General features: G+C 42.3%; 1 protein-coding gene across 1 annotated transcript in view; it reads left to right on the plus strand.

Moving 5' to 3' along the window:
• vwa5b2 (von Willebrand factor A domain containing 5B2) overlaps nucleotides 1-24146 on the plus strand; it is a 79800-nt gene that overhangs the window by 47325 nt on the left and 8329 nt on the right. The window contains exons 10-19 of the mRNA XM_068041504.1: nucleotides 199-313; nucleotides 1613-1798; nucleotides 2643-2841; nucleotides 6942-7234; nucleotides 8293-8295; nucleotides 10534-10789; nucleotides 11708-12043; nucleotides 12741-12878; nucleotides 14614-14742; nucleotides 20430-20510. Of these exons, the coding sequence (XP_067897605.1) occupies nucleotides 199-313; nucleotides 1613-1798; nucleotides 2643-2841; nucleotides 6942-7234; nucleotides 8293-8295; nucleotides 10534-10789; nucleotides 11708-12043; nucleotides 12741-12878; nucleotides 14614-14742; nucleotides 20430-20510 (1736 nt within the window). The remainder of the gene's footprint in view (nucleotides 1-198; nucleotides 314-1612; nucleotides 1799-2642; nucleotides 2842-6941; nucleotides 7235-8292; nucleotides 8296-10533; nucleotides 10790-11707; nucleotides 12044-12740; nucleotides 12879-14613; nucleotides 14743-20429; nucleotides 20511-24146) is intronic.

Consider the following 24146-nt stretch of genomic DNA (forward strand, 5'->3'; position numbering starts at 1 on the left):
AAATTAGTTCCATAACTCTAATTTATACAGCTTAAAGTGATGGCACAGTTCAGTGTCTGTAACATTACATATTCAGACATTAAGTAAACCTTTCATGATTGATGGCTCATGATTGATATTGATATCTAGCTTCATTATAATAGTATAGAAAAAAAGATATATTTGTAATGCCACTACTTTAACATAACATTTCATTAGATGTTTCAGTTATGGACTGGGTCCTAATGCCTGCAAACGGTTGTTGCATGGGGTTGCAAAGGTCACGGGCGGAACAGTTGAGTTTTTCGATGAAGGTGAACGACTACAACCAAAGGTAAGTGGCTGTTAATCTTGAATAATATGTACACACATTAGGGTAATTTTGACTTTGGGCAATAATGTAAAAAGAGCCATATTGGATCAGCCTGTTATACACCTCTTTCGATTTTCATTATACCATGTTGCCTAGCCTTCATTTTTGCAAACCAGTATCATTTGTTCTATTCATTTCTCTACCTACCTCAGACCAGTTTCCTCTAATTAATAAGCCTTGTGCTGCCCAAGTAATAAGCCATATTCAATAACCTTCTGAGCATCTAGGTTACTGCAATGGCATTTGAATTAAAAATAAAATATCAAACAGGTGATTTTTATTTTGTTGGAGATCTGATTTAATAATACTTGAAATTCCACAGAACTAGTATAACCTAAAAATACAATTATGCTGTAGCTGTCACCTCACAGTTTAGGACTGCAGTTGTCTGACAATTATTCTTTGTTAGTGCCCCCCCCCCCACCCCCACCTCCCACTTCTTTCTTGCTAGTTTGGATTAAATAGTGTAGTACCCATCCACATAGCTGTTTGATTTAACTTTATCACCAATTTGGAATATTCCCATTGTAGTTATGTGAACAGGGTGGCACAGTGTGGCCCCTAACTGAAATTCACAATTTTTTCATAAATGTAAAATGAATTGAAGATGAAGAATCAGAAAATAACGACATGCATGTGTAATCAATGTAGTCTACCCTGTCCTCAGGTAAAGTTCCATTTTCCTTTCAGTTCAATATCTGTTCAAAGAACAGGGTACATGTAATTATTTATAATTTCTATCAGTATTTGAAAATAAAGTTGAAGAAATGTTCACTCTTGTAGTTAGACACTTAATATTTAGCAACGCTTGGTTCTTCAACAACCATAGCTCCAGTTTTGGTTCAAAATTATACTCGCAACAAAGCAAAACATAATCAGGAAATTCTGCGTTGACTTTTTGGCTTATTTGTTCTCCTTCAAAGAACACTGGGTTTCCAGCAGTTACTGCGTTATTGTGTTCTTCAAAGATATCCTAAATAATACACATGCATTGTTGGGAAAGTGAGAAGCTGTTAAGGTTCTTATTTAAACATATCTGCTTTTAAATCCATAAATGGGTTTGAGCATTGGGTCTATTGATCAACAATTGTTTACACACACAATCCCAATGTGATCAACTCTCCATGGAATGAAATCCTAAGGTACTAAAGTTGACTGTCATCTGGTAGACACTGTGGGTCAGGTCATGTGCCTGCTGTGTTACCACTAAAGATTATAGGCTGGTATATTTGAATATTAATGCTTTTTTTCCCCAATCAGTTAATTAAATCCTTAAAGAAAGCAATTGAGCCCGTTCTGAGTGACATCACCATCGAATGGTATCTCCCAGATACTTTAGAAGTTCTCCTTTCTCCCAGTGAAATTGGACCTTTGTACCCAGGGGATCATCTGAATGGCTATGGCGTCATTTATGACCTTTCTGGATTCCAAAGGAAGAAGAATGCTGTAAGTAAAATCTTCATTAAGTCTAAATCTTCTCAAAATATTCAGGTCAGTGGGGACACCAGGACGCGGGAAAGTCTAGGAGCAGGGGAGGAAAGGGAAGAGGAGGGGAAATTTAGTTCAGTAGGAGTGTGGAAATCAAGGCAAGGGAAAGCCTTGATGACTGGATGAGTGGGGGTAACCATAGAAGGAGAAATAGAACCAGTGAAGGAAGGGAGTTGGTTATTCTGAATGGGAAATCCATGGATACATAGAATTGGAATGATTGTCGGATGTTGATTGCAGTGGGTGGCGTAGAATAGGAGGTCAGAGGCGTTATGAAAAGTGGAGAGGCAGTTTTCACCTTGAGTGTAGAATTCAGGCATGTTGCAGCTGTCACAGTGTCAGGAGCCCTGGATATTCCCATTAACCTTTTTTTACTGGACAGTTTTCTGTGTTGGTTACTATTTCAAAAGTTTCTGGAAGGGATGCAAAAAAGTTAAATCTGTTCTAAAAGGGCATGTGATGGAACAGAACATCAGGAGCTGCTGGACAGCATCATGAATTAGTCCCAACTGTTACCAGTTCATAATCTTACTGCATATGTTAGGAAGTTTGCAACACTGATTGAGGCTCAGGAATACTGCTCACATACTGGTCCCTGTTGATTCAAAAGAAATGTTTTTGATAGGAAGTTTCTTTACCATGCTTCAGTAGAAGTGGATTATCCAAAATGCCTGTGCCGACAGGATTAGAGTATCATAGGGAAGAGAGACTTTACTCATGTTCATGTATGTGTACGTGTATAACATTTATTTAATATTGAAAACTAAAAGTTAAATATTTGAGTATATTCCTTCTATTCTAGGTGAAGCAGCACATGTCTAAAACAACTTTAAAAGGGTCAACCAACTCCGTTTTCCAGGCTCAAGATGAGACTTCTATATCAGTCAAACCACCTTTCCTGATTGAAAAGAATGACATTGAGCAGGCTTTAAAGGAGATTTCCCGTGAGATATCAATAGAATTTTCAGGTTCTCATGCAGAGGAAAATGAAAAATGTAAGGGTAAGGCATATAAACATCAGACTATTTCTTCACCCAATTTTAATCTCCCATTTTTGCTTTCCCTATCTTACCTTCCTGTAGAAGCTTCTCAATTTCATGCTGTCTTTTGAACTCAAAGGACAGAATGGTCTGGGCCATTGCTAAACCTTCACCATGTGTGATTCGTTATTAAACGAAGCACATTTAACAGGGCAATATGGCTGTCGATCTCTGAAGGAGTAAATCAACCAGTTGGAAGTTTTTTTTTTTGTTTGAGTGTTTTTGATTCATGCATACTATTAAAATCTATTCAATACGTCGACAGTGAAATATTTGTTGTAGTGTTTCAGTCTTAAGTAGACATAAAATTATTATTAAAACTAACAATGTAATTTAACCATGGCAATGGCATTTTAATCTTCTGGTGTCAAGCTGGATGTCCAACATGTATGGAAACCATTGCCATTTTTAAGCCTGTGAACCAAGTTACTGAGGAATCTATGCATGTAGAACATCTGTTTGAATAATACAGGGTGCATACTTTCTCTTCGTCGCGATAAAAATACAACTTACCAAAGTAGAAGTTAAGTCCAAAGACCTTAGATAAGCCAACCTGTGTCTAAGGCTTTGGAACCCCCAAGTGTGCAGAGGGGGACGGAGTTAATTCAACTTAAGCAGCGCAACTTTAACAATACAGAGTACTGTTAAGCATTCTTTTGTTTGTCTAGCCACAATCATCCTACCAGGTTTGGGGTTATCCAGGATCAAGGGGAAGAATCCTAGTCCCCGGTGTCAGGTCCATCACTCCAGATTTCATTAGTCAGCCAGATTTAGCTGGTCAATCATCAACACTGCCTTGTATTACTCGAGTATTGCTGGTCTCCCTGCTTCAGGTATCAGATTGCCAACTCTGCCACTAAGGATTGACTTTAGAATTAGAATTAGAATTAGAATATTACAGCGCAGTACAGGTCCTTCGGCCCTCGGTGTTGCACCGACCTGTGAAACCATCTGACCTACACTATTCCATTTTCATCCATATGTCTATCCAATGACCACTTAAATGCCCTTAAAGTTGGCGAGTCTACTACTGTTGCAGGCAGGGCGTTCCACGCCCCTACTACTCTCTGAGTAAAGAAACTACCTCTGACATCTGTCCTATATCTATCACCCCTCAACTTAAAGCTATGTCCCCTCATGTTTGCCATCACCATCCGAGGAAAAAGACTCTCACTATCCACCCTATCTAACCCTCTGATTATCTTATATGTCTCTATTAAGTCACCTCTCCTCCTCCTTCTCTCCAACGAAAACAACCTCAAGTCCCTCAGCCTTTCCTCGTAAGACCTTCCCTCCATACCAGGCAACATCCTAGTAAATCTCCTCTGCACCCTTTCCAAAGCTTCCACATCCTTCCTATAATGCGGTGACCAGAACTGCACGCAATACTCCAGGTGCGGTCTCACCAGAGTTTTGTACAGCTGCAGCATGACCTCGTGGCTCCGAAACTCGATCCCCCTACTAATAAAAGCTAACACACCATATGCCTTCTTAATAGCCCTATTAACCTGGGTAGCAACCTTCAGGGATTTATGCACCTGGACACCAAGATCTCTCTGTTCATCGACACTACCAAGAATCTTCCCATTAGCCCAGTACTCTGCATTCCTGTTACTCCTTCCAAAGTGAATCACCTCACAGTTTTCCACATTAAACTCCATTTGCCATCTCTCAGCCCAGCTCTGCAGCCTATCTATGTCCCTCTGTACCCTACAACATCCTTCGGCACTATCCACAACTCCACCGACCTTCGTGTCATCCGCAAATTTACTAACCCACCCTTCTACACCCTCTTCCAGGTCATTTATAAAAATGACAAACAGCAGTGGCCCCAAAACAGATCCTTGCGGTACACCACTAGTAACTAAACTCCAGGATGAACATTTGCCATCAATCACCACCCTCTGTCTTCTTTCAGCTAGCCAATTTCTGATCCAAAGCTCTAAATCACCTTCAACCCCATACTTCCATATTTTCTGCAATAGCCTACCGTGGGGAACCTTATCAAACGCCTTACTGAAATCCATATACACCACATCTACTGCTTTACCCTCAACCACCTGTTTGGTCACCTTCTCGAAAAACTCAATCAGGTTTGTGAGGCACAAACCTACCCTTCACAAAACCGTGCTGACTATCGCTAATGAACTTATTCTTTTCTAGATGATTATAAATCCTGTCTCTTATAACCTTTTCCAACATTTTACCCACAACTGAAGTAAGGCTCACAGGTCTATAATTACCAGGGCTGTCTCTACTCCCCTTCTTGAACAAGGGGACAACATTTGCTATCCTCCAGTCTTCCGGCACTATTCCTGTTGACAATGACGACATAAAGATCAAGGACAAAGGCTCTGCAATCTCCTCCCTCGCTTCCCAGAGAATCCTAGGATAAATCCCATCTGGCCCAGGGGACTTATCTATTTTCACACTTTCCAAAATTGCTAACACCTCCTCCTAGTGAAGCTCAATCCCATCTAGCCTAGTAGCCTGAATCTCAGTATTCTCCTCGACAACATTTTCTATCTCTACTGTAAATACTGACGCAAAATATTCATTTAACGCTTCCCCTATCTCCTCTGATTCCACACACAACTTCCCACTACTATCCTTGATTGGCCCTAATCTAACTCTAGTCATTCTTTTATTCCTGATATACCTATAGAAAGCCTTAGGGTTTTCCCTGATCCTATCCGCCAATGACTTCTCGTGTCCTCTCCTTGCTCTTCTTAGCTCTCCCTTTAGATCCTTCCTGGCTAGCTTGTAACTCTCAAGCGCCCTAACTGTACCTTCACGTCTCATCCTAACATAAGCCTTCTTCTTCCTCTTGACAAGCGCTTCAACTTCTTTAGTAAACCACGGCTCCCTCGCTCGACAACTTCCTCCCTGCCTGACAGGTACATACTTATCGAGGACACGCAGTAGCTGCTCCTTGAATAAGCTTCACATATCGATTGTTCCCATCTCCTGCAGTTTCCTTCCCCTACGCATCCTAAATCTTGCCTAATCGCATCATAATTTCCTTTCCCCCAGCTATAATTCTTGCCCTGCGGTATATACCTGTCCCTGCCCATCGCTAAGGTAAACCTAACCGAATTGTGATCACTATCACCAAAGTGCTCACCTACATCTAAATCTAACACCTGGCCGGGTTCATTACCCAGTACCAAATCCAATGTGGCATCGCCCCTGGTTGGCCTGTCTACATACTGTGTCAGAAAACCCTTCTGCACACACTGGACAAAAACTGACCCATCTAAAGTACTCGAACTATTGTATTTCCAGTCAATATTTGGAAAGTTAAAGTCCCCCATAACAACTACCCTGTTACTCTCGCCCCTGTCGAGAATCATCTTCGCTATCCTTTCCTCTACATCTCTGGAACTATTCGGAGGTCTATAAAAGACTCCCAACAGGGTGACCTCACCTCTCCTGTTTCTAACCTCGGCCCATACTACCTCAGTAGACGAGTCCTCAAATGTCCTTTCTGTCGCTGTAATACTCTCCTTGATTAACAATGCCACACCCACCCCCCTCTTTTACCATCTTCTCTGTTCTTACTGAAACATCTAAATCCCGGAACCTGCAACATCCATTCCTGCCCCTGCTCTACCCATGTCTCCGAAATGGCCACTACATCGAGATCCCAGGTACCAACCCATGCTGCAAGCTCACCCACCTTATTCCGGATGCTCCTGGCGTTGAAGTATTCACACTTTAAACCAGGTTCTTGCTTGCCAGTGCCCTCTTGCGTCCTTAGTTCTAAACTTACATCACCAGGGATGATAGTCATTAGATACCCTCTTCATGAGTTTGTTTCCCAACTCTAGTGCTGGTTGACAACAAGGCCAAAAAAAGAGTAATATGCACAGTTGCTTTCTGCATTTCCAAATGTAAAATGCATGCCAAATATAAAGGAAATATTTAACCCTTAGAGTTACCATAGTTATAGTGTCATTATCTAAAGAACTGTTTTAAAAAAAATTATGACACATTTCACAAAGTTAAGCTAGAGGTCATTCTTATATATTTTATATATATATTTATTTTTGGAATTTCAGATTCAGAGACTGAGCCATTCAATGACTTACGGAAGCGTATCTCTCATTCCTCATATATCCAGGAGCAGTATAAGTTGACACATTGTTCCATCAGCAGTGAGAAAGGAATTCGGGACCAAAACACACCTACCCGTGGCTCAAATAGTAGTGACTCTATAGAGCCTCTGGATATTGACAGGGAAATATCATCCCTCCCTCATGGTTTAGAAAACATTGGACATCACAGACAGAAAAGTTTACCACGTTGGGAATGGCCAAAAAAAGCAGGATCTAATTTTGAATCAGTTAATGAAGTAAGTAAATTGCCTGGAATATAAATTAATATTAATAGAGGAAGAAGAATGGTCTCCTTAATCTAAGTAACAATGAAACTGCTTTAAGTTCAACAATGAGATGAAGTCTGAGTCTTTGAATTCCAGCTTCTGCTCAGTTTACCAAGGCTATTCAGTCAATTCTCCTACATTCAGTGGGCTAGATTTTACCGGCTCCCCCCAACATTGGGGGGCCGGGACAGGGTGGGGGGAGGTGCTGGAAAATGCCTCTGGCAGAGGCCCACCACGTGCCTCGATGCAAGAAAGGCCCGGTCTGATATTGCCGGCGGTAGCAAGGCCTCGTAGCAGCCCCCGGCTGCTTGGTGGTGGGACCAAAGTCTACATATTAAAAAAAAAAATGCAAGTAAATGAATTAATGACTTGTCCACCCCGCTTTCGATATTGATGCTGGTGGCCGGCACTCCCGTGCCTTCACATCTCTGTCTGGAGGTCTGAGGCGGGACGCTGGTGGGGATAGGGGAGCAGGTAAGTTTCTCTATACCAGAGTGGGGGAGCAGTATCAGCGTGATTTGATTGGTGTAGGGGATGGCGGGAAGGGGGAAAGATTAAAGTTTGTGAACTTTGTGGGGAGAAAGGTCAGGTGCACCAGGTACATATTTTCTGGGGGGTGAGGGCAGATACTTAATTCTATAGTTATCGGGGAGGTGGGAGAGGGTCAGGATCAAGTAATTTAATTTTTTATAACAAATATCCCATTAAATTCTAAATGACAATGTAGGGCTCGAAGCCCTTTCAAAATGATGTCAGCGCTTGTGCAGTGGCACCTGACGCCATTACTGGGGAAGGACAGCCTGCCCTGCCACATCATCAGGTCGGGGGGGTGGTCCGCCCCGGCCATTTAAATGAGCCGCCACACTGAATATCACAGCGGCTCCGTGATGTATGGTCCGCATGAGCGGACCACCATTTTTGGTGGTGAGTTTGTAAAGTCCATCCCAGTATCCTTTTTTCATTTGTTCATGAATGTGAGCATCACTAGCAAAGGCAGCATTGATTGCCCAAACCTAATAGCTCTTGAGAAGGTGATGATGAGCTGCCTTCTTGAACCACTGCAGTCCTTGGGGTGTAGGTACACCAACAGTGCTGTTAGGGAGGGAGTTCCAGGATTTTGACTCAGGCTGGTGTGTGACTTAGAGGGGAACTTGCAGGTAGTGGTGTCTCCATGTGTCTGATGCCCTTGTTCTTCTAGGTGGTAGAGGTCACAGGTTTGGAAGGTGCGGTCAGAGGCGGTTTGGCAGGTTGCTGCAGTGCAGCCTTTAGATGGTGCACAATGCAGCAATGCTGTGCTGGTGGTGGAGAGAGTGAATATTTAAGTTGGTGGATGGGTGCCAGTCAAATGGCTGGTTTTGTCCTGGATGGTGCCGAGCATCTTGAGTGCTGCTCCAACAGCACTCAATCAGGCAAGTGAAGCCTATTCCATCACAATCCTGATTCGTGCCTTGTAGATGGTGGACAGGCTCTGAGGTGTTACTCGCCACAGAATTCCCAGCCTCTGACCTGCTCTTGTAGATAGTTATATGGCTGTATTAATATGACTGGTCCAGTTAAGTCTCTAGACAATGGTAACCCGCAGGAAATTGGTGGTGGGGGATTCAGTGATGGTGTAGCCATTCAACATCCAGTGACTTCTAATAAGAGTGAGCCCAAGTAATGAATGAAAAGAACTTTAAGGCTGATATACCTAATTTGTTTCACTCTACCATGAATCAGGCTATAGTATTCAGTACATCCGCGCATTAGAAGCTGCTGTACTTTTTAAGGATGAGGAAACATCTTTCTGAGAAAATTGCAAGTTAGATCGATATTTTAGAGAGGACATGAAGATGGATATGCCTAGTTAGGGGGTCTACATCTAACTTGAAGTAAGATTAATTGACCATCAAAACCTTACGTTCACTACCTCTTCCTGGCGGAAATCAAAGCAACTTACTATTTTCCATATACAGAAATTTAGGTCACAGGAATTGTAGGTCGAATGGTGTGCATCAGAGCTTGCGAAAGGCCAAGTACACATTAGAAGCCTGTTTGTTAAGCCCTATTTTCTGGGCTTAAAGATAAGGTTATGTTTTCCAAAGGAGCCCATTGATGAAGGGAGCTGTAAGATTCCTGTCTTTCTGATTGACTCGCACATGGGGGCTGGAATTTAATTGCGCTTTGAACTCAGCGGCCTTCCAATATGGAAGGGCCGCCACACAGCCCTCCTAATATTACGCTCGGGCTGATTTAAATAGAGGAGGTGGAGCGGCCGCCCCGATGACATAGAGGGGGTGGCCGCTGTGTCCCCGGCATCAGTGTCCGGCGACACCACGCAGGCGCTGGTGCTATTTTTAAAGAGCTTTAAGCCTTTAGATGTAATTTTAATTTTTAAAGGAAAGTATTTGGAATTTTTAATTAACAGATAACAAAGATATGGAGGCCCTTTCCCACACCCCCCCTCGCCCCCCCTCACCCCCATGGTCATTTCAGTGCCCGATATGACCAACACTTGCCTTTTCTCCCCACTCGAACTTTCCCCTCCAACCTTCTAACTTTTGCCCTTCAGCCCCTTCCCACCATCCCCACATCTAATAAAGTGTTTTTCCCCGCTCCCCCAACCCTCCTGCCCTGAAAATTTTATTCCTCCCCCCTCCCCACCAGGTTCTCGCCTCCGTACGGAGTTCCGAGGGTGCGCGAAGGACGAATGGTGGTCGTAAAATTGGCATGGGACGGCCGCCACCTGCAGTGAATATTCAGATGAAGGGCCCACCGCCAGGCGGCGGGAGGGCCGCACTGAGGTCCTCCCGCCACAGGTAATATTCGGTGGGTCATTTTCGACAGCACGGGTCGAGGTGGGCCTCTTCCCCTGCAGAATTTTACTGACCCCACCCTGCTGTGACCCACGCATCAAGGGGCTGGCAAAATTCAGCCCAAGGTTTCAGATATTCAAAAATTAGAGCCATCACAAACAAATATGATGCTAAGAATGTAAGAAAGTATGGGTTGAGGAAAAAGTTACTCAGTTCTTCAGTCCTTCACCAGACCATGTAAAAACATGCTTTAACATGACCTCTACCCAACCCATTTAATCTCCTGAAGATAGTTTCTGCCCACGCTTGTCCAAACCTTCAGAATATCTATCTAACACCATACTGTGTGATAGATTAACTGTGGAAGTAATATCACCAGTTCATTTATGTCTTATGCTGTTTTGAGAAACCAAGCAATCATTTAACTGGTCATATTTAACTGTCACAGTGAGAAAAAAACTCTTTCATTTTCAGAACACTGTTGGAGTTGACCCTTCTTCAGAAGAGGCAAGAAGAAAAAGAAAAGTGATAGCACAAGCAGCCCTGTCTGGCCGGAGCTTTTCTTCACCAAATGGTCAACTAGACATGCGTCATCTGCGCAAGGCATTGGAGAAAGTTTCTACGGACCGGTCTCTGAATTGGTCTGTCGGGGGAAGAATAAATGATATTGGTTGTGAATCCCAACAATTTCAAGCTGACAGTTTTTCAGGGAGGAACCTTACTGATTCCAGTAAGCTATCAAAGATAATCCATCTTTTTAATGAAACGTCTAAGAATCTGATAGACTCGTTCAAATGCTGAAGTAGTTTTACTACTGTCTTGAAGAGTTAGCAAGTTCTTCACAAAACCTCCAAAATGCTCACAACCGATCAAGTGGTGATCTCCGGTCACATCTCTGGGGTAATTAGTTAGGGGGAATGTTAAGTGCACAATTTGTCCATAACATTTTGATTATGGACTCTGTGTAGCTGTTGCGTGGATTCCTAAGGTCAGATGGCTCCGGATTAAATTCCTGAATGATCTTGGGTGCATATAGCATTTAATGAATTTAAGCAAAATACTGCAGATGCTGGAAATCTGAAATAGAAACAAGAAATGCTGGAAATACTCAGCAGGTCTGGCAGCATCTGTGGAGAGAGAGGCAGAGTTAACGTTTCAGGTCAGTGATCTTTCATCAGAACCGCATTTAGTGAAGTTGCTCTGAGATAGGTTAGGGAAGGGAGAAATAATCAGCCAAGCCTTCTGCTTTTGTATGGTATCCAGTGACCCCTATTGGAAGTTTATGTATGAGGAAGTATGTTGGGTGAGGACAATATTAGACTCAACTGATATCAATGAATAGTGCCACATGGACTGCACATGGAGCAGCCTGCATGCTGCCTGTCCCTGGGAAATCTCTCCCTATGCCTTTAGGAAAAGGATAAAGTGAAGGGAGAAATAGCAGGAAAAAAACATCAGGAAACACAAGAATATTCATAAACTTAGCAATAGACAATGACATATTATAATAGCTTGACCTAACAGGAGCGCCTAATACTAATCAAGTTAGCAGAAAGTTTCAGTGAGGACCAAACCAGTTTAGCTTGATTTACATAAACTGTATGGACTTTTGATTTCTGAGTTTATTTCTGATCATCTTTTTCCACAGACACCTTACTGTTCCAAGTGCCCACCCCAGAGTGGGACACTTTTTTCGATCCCGAGAATCTTTTCTCACCTGCGACTTCAGAGGACCTGGGTTTAACTGAAGTGAATGACACACCCATAATGCAGTGTAAATCAGTGATTCATGGCTTGATCTGTGGGAAGTCAGTCACTTGGGAGGTAATAGCTAACCTTTCCTCCCTCTACCATGCACCCGCTCAACAGGAGTCAACACAAATTACTGAAAATCCATGGGACGCGATCCTCCATCAGTTGACTGCACAATCAGTCATCAGAGACTTTGAAAATATGGCTGAGAAAGAGAGTGAAATTGAATATGGTAAATCCATTTCTTGAACTTTGTTTTGTAAAAATGAGTGCATATTATATTTAGCAATTTTCTAATGATTACTTAATTTTCACCTTGAAAGACCCAAATACAAGACAAATGATGAAAAATTCTTTTCCCCGTAGAGTAGTGGATACATAGTACAGATTCTCAGCTGAAGCATTTGATGCTATAATAAGGCCTTCAAAACAGAACTAATTAAATATCTGGTTGAGAGTAGGACTGAGAGGTCTGTCATCTCTACCTTCTTGCGTTCTTAAGTAAAATTTGGTTCTGACGTTAGTGGGCGGAATATTGAACCGGCTCTGTTATGGTATGCGACCCTCCCTGCCTGATTTTCTTCTATGCACTGTGCTGAGATGATCCTTTACAATCAAGTATAAAGAGAGAAAATACTGCCCGTACAGCCTACTCCTGATCATTTTTAAATCATGTAAAATATTTGAATGCTCTAGTGTTTTGAACTTAGCAATGGAAATAGCACAGCAAAGGAGCAATTTAGTATTTAAACATTTAATTATTAAAAATGTTGAATTATGCAATTTTGCATTAAGAGTAGAATCTATCCCAGAAACTCTGATTTCATGTTAGATTCTAATTGAACTGTATAGTAGGATAGACTGAATTGAAAGTATTAGGCATCAGTTTGAAAATTGAACTAAACAATCTGTGTTCTCATTTTCTGGAGGAACTTCTAGAAGATATCGCCTGAAAACCATCCAGACTAGCAGAGCATGTAACAGCATGTCCATGTACACAACTATAATCCCAATAAATGCTGCCACACAGAAATCTTTACCATCGTATGTGGAAGTGCGAAACACAGGTAATGGAAATGTACCAATGATTTTTTTCATACTCTTGGACCAAAAATATTGGTCATCACATGTCAAAATATATTTTAAAGTATTATATAACCAGGAAATAGTACAAAGAATGTAGCCCACAACCCCCTTCCCCTACCCATTTTTTCAGGGATCCAAGTTAGGCAAGGGCAGATTAGTGCTCTGGGACATGCTCTGTCATGTGTTCACTTCCCTCCCATTTCCCAGTACCTGGGCCTGGCGGTGCATGTGTCGGCAGGTGCAATATGCACAGAATGTACAAATGAGGATTATAAGATCTCTCACAATATTTTCCAGCATAGCCATCATTTGAACACTGGACACAAATGATGCCCTGTAAGTCTTCAACCTTTCATTCAGCGTTCAACCAGCAGGACACCTATTTTTCTCATTCTGCATGATCTGTACGATTGCTCACAAGAAGAGCATTGCCAAGCAGATTCCAAAAGGAAGGATTCAAATTTCTGAAGCATCCATTTCAGCAAGGCTGCCCAGAAGCTGAGAAGCCTTTCTCCTGGATGTTGAGCTGGGGTCAGGAGTGCCTCTACATGATGGGCAGAAGTCCTGCTCTAATAAAGATGTATCACAAATAAAGAGGCCAGAAAATCTTGGCCTATGGTTCCACTGACTACACAAGGCAAAGTTTGTCCAAAAAGAGAACTGTCTTCATATAAAGTTTTTTTTTGACAAACTTCTTTGTTTAGGGAAAGAGATAAGTTGTCCATCATTTCGACCATTGTGACAACTCAATTGATGCGTATTGCAATTCAGGTTGTTGCCTTGTGTATACATTTGGCAAATTTAAAGGTGCTTTTTCCTGAACATATTGCTGCTTAAAACACATTTAATCCAAGAAAAAAGGAAAGATTGAATGTAGCTTTTGAGCCAACAGGTAAATTATTACTAATTGGGTAATAAAATAATTTTAGATGTATAAGACACCATGGATCTCTTCCAGAAGACTAATGCAAATAGCTTATAACTTTAGCCATCTCCATCATCTGCAGAGGACAAATACATACTGATGTAAATTTGGAAATATTCCATGTTTTTTATTATTGAGTAATAAGAGCTTGTTTTTATGTTTTTTAAAAAAGAAAATCACTTGCATTTATTTAGCTCATTTTGTAACCCCAGCACATCACAAAGTACTTTACAGTCAATTAAATACTTTTAAATTGTCACTGTTATAAACTAGGAAATGTGGTAGCCAATTTGTGCACAGCAAGGTCCCAAAAACAGCAATACATAAATGATCAGATTATCTGCTTTAGTGTCATTGATTGAAAGATAAAAGTTGGCCAGAACACCAAGAGAATTGTGAGCTAAGGCTGATACTGCATAGCACTTTTGATATTGAAAAATGTCCCAAGGCACTTAGCAAGGAATGAGTGGCAAGCCTTTAAGTAGGCTTTTAAAGGCAGAAGAGAAATAGAGAAACAAAGGTAGATCTTGTGCTTTGGACGCAATCAGAAATCTGGCTGCAAATTGTACGCAAAATTGCGCAAGTTTTCTGAATTAAATTTATGGTTCAAGTTTCAGCTCAAACCTTTTTGTATAATCACAAACATTTCAGTATAGCTATGTAGCTTTCTGTACACCTAACAAAAATGGTCACTACTAGAAATATTCTATAACAATTTTACATATAATAACTAAATACAGCAGCATTCCTATGTACTATGAATCATGGAAATCTCTTTTGGTTTGGTCAAGGAGCTAAATTCAACCAGACTCGGGGCTTTTGCTCAGGAGCCAAGTGGCAGAGAAGTTATTCTGTTGGATTGGGCCGAAGGCACTCGAGCCATGATTCTGAGGATTTAGATGATCTATTTGTATCAACAGGTAATGGTACAGCTATGAGTAAACTGTCCTATAAACCCCTTTAACCAAAATCAAATTGTGTTCAAACTGTTAAAAAGCTGAAAGAATTTCTTACTGTTATGCTTTGCATTTCTAGCTATGCTTTTCCCACATCTCTCGTTGCCCCTATATATCCCAGTGAACTTCTTCGCTTCTTTCCACACAGGATTTGTAGAGGTTGTTTTCCCTTTTTTCCCTTTTGATTTGATCTATTAATCCTTTTAGGGTCATGTTTAGTTAGTGTTCCCCTGCTGGTCCTAGGTGTGTATTTATCCAGCAAGAAAATCTAAATTTGACTGGCCATAAACATTTGGACATTTGGGGGATGCCAACAAAAATGTTTTTGGAACCAATGTTTTCGGAGGGCGGAGTTCCAGAGCGGGAAGTATAAAAAACGTACCTCGGGGATTCTCGGAGCAGACTCGGAGGGTGGAGTTCCAGAGCGGTAAGTATAAAAAAACTTACCTCGGGGATTCTCGGAGCAGACTCAGAGAGCGGAGTTCCAGACCAGTAAGTTACCTCGGGTGGGGAAAAAAAATGAAAAAGTGACGTCACAGGAAAGCTGTGACCTGATTGGCTGGTAGGGAATTTGTACTGAATTTGAAAATAAAACATTGATAAAAATTGATTAAAATACTAATTAATAAGTAGAGTAACTAAACCAGAGGGAGGAGATTACTGTATTTAGTTAGCATTTAGTATTTATTGTAAAAATCTAGTACGAGGGACCATATAGTTAAGTGTATCATAATTTAGTAAGGACTTCATAAGTATTTATTTTATATTAATTAACTAATTAGTGCTAGAAATGACAGTTAGAGGGGTGAAGTGCTTCACCTGTGAGATGTGGAAGGTCCGTGATGCTTCCAGCATTCCGGAGGACTACGTCTGCAGGAAGTGTACCCAGTTGCAGCTCCTCACAGACCGCATGGATCAGTTGGAGCGGCAACTGGATGCACTTAGGAGCATGCAGGTGGTGGAAAGCGTCATAGACACGAGTTTTAGAGAAGTGGTTACACCCAAGGTGCAGGCAGATAGATGGGTGACCACTAGAAGGGGCAGGCAGTCAGTGCAGGAATCCCCTGTGGCTATTCCCCTCTCTAACAAGTATACCGTTTTGGATACTGTTGGGGGGATGGCCTATCAGGGGAAAACAGCAGCAGCCAGAGCAGTGGCACCATGGCTGGCACTGTTGTTCAGGGAGGGACAAAGCGCAGAAGAGCAATAGTTATAGGGGACTCTATATTCAGGGGCACAGATAGGCGGTTCTGTGGACTTGAAAGAGACTCCAGAATGGTATGTTGTCTCTCTGGTGCCAGGGTCAAGGATGTCTCTGAACGGACAGGGGGCATTCTGAAGGGGGAGGGTGAACAGCCAGTCGCTGTGGTACACATCGGTACCAATGACATATGCAGGAAGAGTGATGAGGTCTTGCAGGGGGAGTTTAGGGAGGTCGGTAGTAAGTTAAAAGACAGGACCTCTAGGGTTGTAATCTCTGGATTACTCCCTGTGCCACGTGCCAGTGAGGGTAGAAATAGGAAGATAGTGCAGCTAAACACGTGGCTGAGCAGCTGGTGTAGAAGGGAGGGTTTCAGATATCTGGACCATTGGGCTCTCTTCAGGGACAGATGGGACCTGTACAAGAAGGACGGGTTGCATCTAAACTGGAGGGGCACTAATATCCTGGCTGCAAGGTTTGCTAGCGTCACTCGGGAGGGTTTAAACGAGTGTGGCAGGGGGGTGGGAACCAGAGCAGTAGGACAGTTAGTGAAATAAATGAGGAGGACATAGTAAATAAGGCCAGTAGGACTAAGAGGAAGAACAGGCAGGGAGTTGTTGCTGAGCACAGCGGGACTGGTGGTCTGAAGTGCATTTGTTTCAATGCGAGAAGTATAACAGGTAAGGCAGATGAACTTAGAGCTTGGATTAGTACTTGGCAATATGATGTTGTTGCTATTACAGAGACTTGGTTGAGGGAAGGGCAGGATTGGCAGCTAAATGTTCCAGGCTTTAGAACCTTCAGGCAGGATAGAGGGGGATGTAAAAGGGGTGGGGGAGTTGCAATACTGGTTAAGGAGAATATCACAGCTGTACTGTGGGAGGACACCTCAGAGGGGTCATGCAGCGAGGCAATATGGGTGGAGCTCAGGAATAGGAAGGGTGCAGTCACGATGTTGGGGGTTTACTATAGGCCTCCCAACAGCCAGCGGGAGGTAGAGGAGCAGATATGTAGACAGATTTTGGAAAGATGTAAAGGTTGTGGTTGTGGTGGTGGGTGATTTTAACTTCCCCTATATTGACTGGGACTCATTTAGTGCTAGGGGCTTGGATGGGGCAGAGTTTGTGAGGAGCATCCAGGAGGGCTTCTTGAAACAGTATGTAGATAATCCAACTAGGGATGGGGCCATTCTGGACCTGGTATTGGGGAATGAGCCCGGCCAGGTGGTCGAAGTTACAGTGGGGGAGCATTTCAGGAGCAGTGACCATAATTCCATAAGTTTTAAGGTACTTGTGGATAAGGATAAGAGTAGTCCTCGGGTGAAGGTGCTAAATTGGGGTAAGGCTAATTATAACAATATTAGGCAGGAACTGAAGAATTTAGATTGGGGGCGGCTGTTTGAGGGTAAATCAACATCTGACATGTGGGAGTCTTTCAAACGTCAGCTGATTAGAATCCAGGACCAACATGTTCCTGTGAGGAAGAAAGACAAGTTTGGCAAGTTTCGGGAAGCTTGGATAACACAGGATATTGTGAGCCTGGTCAAAAAGAAAAAGGAAGCATTTGTAAGGGCTGGAAGGCTGGGAACAGATGAAGTACTTGAGGAATATAAAGACAGTAGGAAGGAACTTAAGCAAGGAGTTAGGAGGGCTAAAAGGGGTCATGAAATGTCATTGGCAAACAGGATTAAGGAAAATCCCAAGGCTTTTTATACGTATATAAGGAGCAAGAGGGTAACCAGGGAAAGGGTTGGCCCACTCGAGGACAGAAATGGGAATCTATGTGTGGAGCCAGAGGAAACGTGCAAGGTGCTAAATGAGTACTTTGCATCAGTATTCACCAAAGAGAAGGACTTGGTGGATGATGAGCCTAGGGAAGGGAGTGCACATAGTCTCAGTCATCTCATTATCAAAAAGGAGGAGGTGTTGGGTGTCTTGCAAAACATTAAGGTAGATAAATCTCCAGGGCCTGATGGGATCTACCCTAGGATACTGAGGGAGGCAAGGGAAGAAATTGCTGGGGCCTTGACAGAAATCTTTGCATCCTCATTGGCTACAGGTGAGGTCCCAGAGGACTGGAGAATACCCAATCTTGTTCCTTTGTTTAAGAAGGGTGGCAAGGATAATCCAGGAAATTATAGGCCGGTAAGCTTACGTCAGTGGTCAGGAACCTATTAGAGAGGATTCTTCGGGACAGGATTTACTCCCATTTGGAAACAAACGAACTTATTAGCGAGAGACAGCATGGTTTTGTGAAGGGAAAGTCGTGTCTTACTAATTTGATTGAGTTTTTTGAGGAAGTGACGAAGATGATTCATGAAGGAAGGGCAGTGGATGTTATTTGTATGGACTTTAGTAAAGCCTTTGACAAGGTCCCGCATGGCAGACTGGTACAAAAGGTGAAGTCACACGGGATCAGAGGTGAGCTGGCAAGATGGATACAGAACTGGCTCGGTCATAGAAGACAGAGGGTATCAGTGGATGGGTGTTTTTCTGAATGGAGGGATGTGACTGGTGGTATTCCGCAGGGATCAGTGCTGGGACATTTGCTGTTTGTAGTATATATAAATGATTTGGAGGAAAATGTAGCTGGTCTGATTAGTAAGTTTGCGGATGACACAAAGGTTGGTGGAGTTGCGGATAATGATGAGGATTGTCAGAAGATACAGCAGGTTATAGATCGGTTGGAGACTTGGGCGGAGAAATGGCAGATGGAGTTTCATCCGGACAAATGTGAGGTAATACATTTTGGAAGGTCTAATGCAGGTGGGAGGTATACAGTAAATGGCAGAACCCTTAGGAGTACTGACAGGCAGAGAGATCTGGGCGTACAGGTCCACAGGTCACTGAAAGTGACAACGCAGGTGGATAAGGTAGTCAAGAAGGCATACGGCATGCTTGCCTTCATCGGTCGGGGCATAGAGTATAAAAATTGGCAAGTCATGTTGCAGCTGTACAGAAGCTTAGTTAGGCCACACTTAGAATATTGCATGCAATTCTGGTCGCCACATTACCAGAAGATCGTGGAGGCTTTGGAGAGGGTACAGAGGTGGTTTACCAGGATGTTGCCTGGTCTGGAGGGCATTAGCTCTGAGGAGAGGTTGGAAAAACTCAGATTGTTTTCACTGGAACGACGGAGGTGGAGGGGCGACATGATAGAGGTTTACAAAGTTATGAGCGGCATGGACAGAGTGGATAGTCAGAAGCTTTTTCCCAGGGTGGAAGAGTCAGTTACTAGGGGACATAGGTTTAAGGTGCGAGGGGCAAAGTTTAGAGGGGATGTGCGAGGCAAGTTCTTTATAGAGGGTGGTGAGTGCCTGGAACTTGTGGCCAGGGGAGGTGGTGGAAGCAGATACGCTAGCGACGTTTAAGAGACATCTTGACAAATACATGAATAGGAAGGGAATAGAGGGATATGGGCCCCGGAAGTGCAGAAGGTGTTAGTTTAGGCAGGCATCAAGATCGGCGCAGGCTTGGAGGGCCGAATGGCCTGTTCCTGTGCTGTACTGTTCTTTGTTCTTTGTTCAAAGTGGATGGAGATGCAATGTTATGGATTGCTCACTTTCTACTCTGCACAGTTGTCTGCCCAATTTGTTTACTTAAAACTGTGACTACACTTCAAAACATGATTCATAGTGCATTTAGGGTGTTATGAAATGCTTATGTAAATACAAGTTCTTTATTAATTCATTGCACTACATTGCCTTGTCCCCTCACCCATCAACATATATTGTCCTATGCTTTTCAAGTCAATTACTTGCATCGTGCTATGGTAGGTTTCAAAATATCAGCACAAGAAACCCTAGCTGTTGACACTAATATATCTCCGCTTTCTTCTTGATCAGTGAACTTGGATATATTTCGGATCTATAAAGGAGTAAGTAACCAAACACTTTTGAGAGAAATAAAGTGTTATTGTCTGTATAGTTACTTTCTCCTTTAATAGATATTACAAAGTGCAGCAGGGGTAGGAGTTTGCTCTCTGTAATGACTTCGACAAGTCAGTGATTTGATTTTACTTCAGATACAATAAATGCTATTATTGGGCAGTAAATAGTCATCAATAATTTGTCAGCAATGCTAATGAAGAAGATAAAATCATTTCATGTTCCACTATTCATAAATTTTAGCTAAATCCAAAGTTGTGCTCAAGAGCATAACCAGATTGGTCCTCTTATTTTTTTTCAGGCAAGGTCTTTCTTGTGATTTGTGCCTGACTAATATTTTATGCTTGCTGAGCAGCAGTGAGATATGAGAGTTGATTTAAGTGTAAATGTGTCTGCATGTGTTTGCACAATATTTTTAGTATTTAATGAATTCTTTTCACAGGAGTTACTAAAATGTACTTGAACTTCTCTTACAGGCTTGAGTTGGGGCACGTTACAAGAATGATAAGCATACATTAGATGAAACTTAACTGTAAGGATAAAATGTATTTCTGCTCTTTACAGAAAAGGAAGAAATTCCAGCTTCACCAACCAGCATGGGCTCTTCCTCATCCTCTGGGTGGGAAAGGCAGAGTGTCCTTGATGGTAAATAATCTACTTCTGTTTAATGATTGCTTTGTCACAATTCATCATTCTTTCCCATCAGATCTTTACAATATTATTATTGATTGAGCCACATTTTAAGATGTCACATGGAAATATTGCAAATATGGTGAAATTCATTGAACACACTGGAAAATAATTCACACTTTTGGTTGCTATAAGATCCATACTTTTATTTTTGCTTTTGGACTGTATTTTTCTTTTCCTTTTCTACTACGCTGCATATTCTAGAAAGACTTATATTCATTTTGTGCCTTGACATGTCTATCAGCAAAACGTCAAAGCTTTGAAATAGAGCATTTCACTGACATTGAATTACTTTGGAATGGATTGGTTGCTATCTAGGCAAGCCAATGCAGAAAGGGGTCATCAGTTGTTACTGTGAGTGAGGAGAGGTAAGGAGAAATTAGGGTGAGTGAGCAGAGTGATTAGAGCACAGAATACTTTGCTTCAGGAGATAGTTGAGGCAGAGATCATTGCCATGTTTTAAGGGAAAACAATGCAAATAAACATTTGAAGTAGAGTAAGATACAGGGTTATGGGGTGAGCAAGGGCAGCGGGATTCATTTTAGATAGCATTGGTAAAGAGCCAGCATAGGCATGATGGCCTGAATGTCCTCCTTCTGTGCTCTAAATTTCTTTCTGCTCAAGTTCTGGAGTGACATTTGAATTTACAACTTTCTGACTCGAAAGCAAAGAGTGCCACCAGCTGAGCCTTGGAGGTTAGGATAGTTTAGGTTCCAGACTTGTATGATGAGTAGCATTCCACAATCAACCAATAGAGGATTGATTTAAATGAGGATGGTCAAATAGGAACAATTTTCCCCTGCTCCAAAATTTACACTTCTTGGTTTAAGGGTGTTATTCTCCTCTGGAGACCTGGCCAAGAATTGTCTAAAACAACCCATAATAAAGCTAAAGATCTTTCCACTCCGAGTTCATCTCCCAAATATTTCAGTAATTAAATTGTTCTTGATTGGAATATAACCTATGCTGGCCATATTCCTCTTAGTTTTGAGTCTTGAACCTAATTAGTATGCCTTCTGTCTTGGTGCGTCAAGACAAATAAGCCCAACTGGGTACTTTGACAAAGTACAACAAGTACTTTGATTATCTGTTCATGAAGATTATATCAATGCTATAGTCAAATATAATTGTGTACGTTGTCCTGGTGAGTGCAAACTTCTTTCCTTGAACCCAATACTGAATGATGAAAGAACAAATCTCTTGAAGTTTTAAATGCATTCAGCAACTCAACCTCTGCTTAAAAACTCCATCTTGCAGCCTTCCTACTCGTGGAGACGAAATCGAACCAATTGTTTAAATTAGAACATTGATAGAAAGGGGATAACCTTCTGAGTATGTGCTGACAATCGATGATTTACCAATACATAGTGGCAGTGGATGAGATTCCCCACCACCAGTGCGTACTTGGAAAGTACTGACATTGAGGGAATGTCTCTAAATTACATAATCAAACTGATATATCAATATAGTATTCATGTAAAATTTTCATTCTATGTCCACTTAAACAGTGTAAAACAACAAATAGTGCAATAGATTTTATCCTGCTGTACTACTTTAGCTCACTATATGTCCTAAGGGCACATTCTGAGCTATATAATACAAGTATAGCTGATTATGGGTTTGCCATTGGTGGTAGGAGGTGAGGAAGTAAGTGTATTGCATAAGAGTATTACATATTGATGTATTTTAACTAAACCGTACTTTATTGCACATAATCATGGCAAGAATATTATTGACACAAAAGCAAAATACTGTGAATGCTGGAAATCTGAAATAAAAACAGAAAATGGTGGAAATACTCAGCAGGTCTGGCAGCATCTGTGGAGAGAGAAACAGAGTTGATGGCTGGAATTTTGCTTCCCTGCCCCAGGAAAAGGTTGGAGATGGGTTGTGGGGGTGTTGGGGGGTGGGGGGGGGGGGTGCGTAAAATCAAGTGGGAGGCAGGGGGTGCTGTTCCCGTCGCCTACCTGCCCCTGCTGCCATTTTACCAGCAGCTGGGGAGGTTGAAAATGGCCCACCCGCCCCCAGGCCAATTAAGGCTCTTAAATGGCCAATTAATTGCCACTTAATGGTTTCCTCCCGCCACTGCTAATATTTTACCAACGGCAGCTGAGAACTTCACCTGAGGAGGCCGCCAGGTAATACCAGGTCTCCTTGCAAGCCCTCTTGATTGGTCACACTTTGCCCCATAGAGGACCTCGCTCCCCCACCCTCCCGAACGACCCCCACCACACTCTCTGGGACACAGCTGATTGTTCCTGGCAAGGCCCAAAACCCCATTCACCTTTATGGAGGCCAACGTCCATGGTCGTCTTCTGGCTCGGTGCAGTCCCAGCAGTGGCCACCGCTCCTGGTGGCGCTGCTGGGACTGAAGAGCTGTTGGCCCACTGATTTGCTGGCAGCTCTTGGAGGTGGGTCTTCCTGCCTCAGAGGGTGGAACTCCCGCCGAGGCCTATTAAGGGCCTGGGCTTCTCAAAATCACTGTGTAGCTTCCAGGCCTGTCGGAGGCGAGCTTGCCCCGATTTTTAGCCGGTGCGCGGGACCTCCGTCACCATGTAAAATTCCAGCTAATGCTTCAGGCCGATGACCTTATGACCTCAGTCAGAACTCATGATGAAAGGTCAGCATCTTGAAATGTTAACTCTGTTTCTCTCCCCACAGATGGTGCCTGACTTGTTGAGTATTTCCAGGATTTTCTGTTTTTATAACAACAATATTGAAATATGTTTCTGAGAATGTGCTTTCTCATCACATGTTAAAGCTAGCATAAGATAACAGGCTAGATTTTCAATTTGCCAACCAAGTGCAAAACTCTGATTATGAATTGGCAACCCGCTATGGAAATCACCTCATTTTCATTTCTATTAAATTCAATTGAAAGAAAAATTAGGCAGTTTCTTTAATGTGTAGCTGATCCACAATGTGGGTTTTATGCCCATGTAGCAAGCCCGAAAATCTACCCCAATGTGTCTGAATTGAAGGGAAAAGAACATCTGAGGTATGTTGTGTGCATTAGAGCTAGCACACCCACTAATTGTGTGTTGTGGAATATTTTTTCCATTGGTATGAATGGTCCCCAAATTGTGCCCAGGCTATTTTGTCTTCTGTACAAAATTGCAGTTGAAAGAAGAACATAGTGCTTGCTGGAGGTGCTTCAAAAATCCAAGATAACCATGCACAAGAGGAAATGCTTTCTTCTATTGTTCAATTCTATTGCAAAAAAAAAGTTTTTTTTTTTGTAATGAAAAATGGCTGCAATCACTTTGATCATTATTGAGCAATTTCTTTTTTTGTAAAGGTGTATTCCTACATTATAACAGTGACTACACTTCAAAAAGTACTTTATTGGTTGTAAAGCGCTTTGACATGTCCGGTGGTCATGAAAGATGCTATATAAATGCAAGTCTTTCTTTGTTGTGTAATATGTTTAACGTTCTGTCACCTCACACTAGCTGTACCAGTGCATCAAGTTCATTCTTATCGATCACTGCTAAGTGATGCACGATTGGAAGGAATAGGTATGGAGGATTGCTGATAGGTTTCCTGAAGACTGGCTTGTAATGCTGTCAGCTGCTTGCCTCTATGTATTGC

This window comes from Heterodontus francisci, chromosome 11, assembly GCF_036365525.1.
Source record: "Heterodontus francisci isolate sHetFra1 chromosome 11, sHetFra1.hap1, whole genome shotgun sequence".
NCBI lineage: Eukaryota > Metazoa > Chordata > Chondrichthyes > Heterodontiformes > Heterodontidae > Heterodontus > Heterodontus francisci.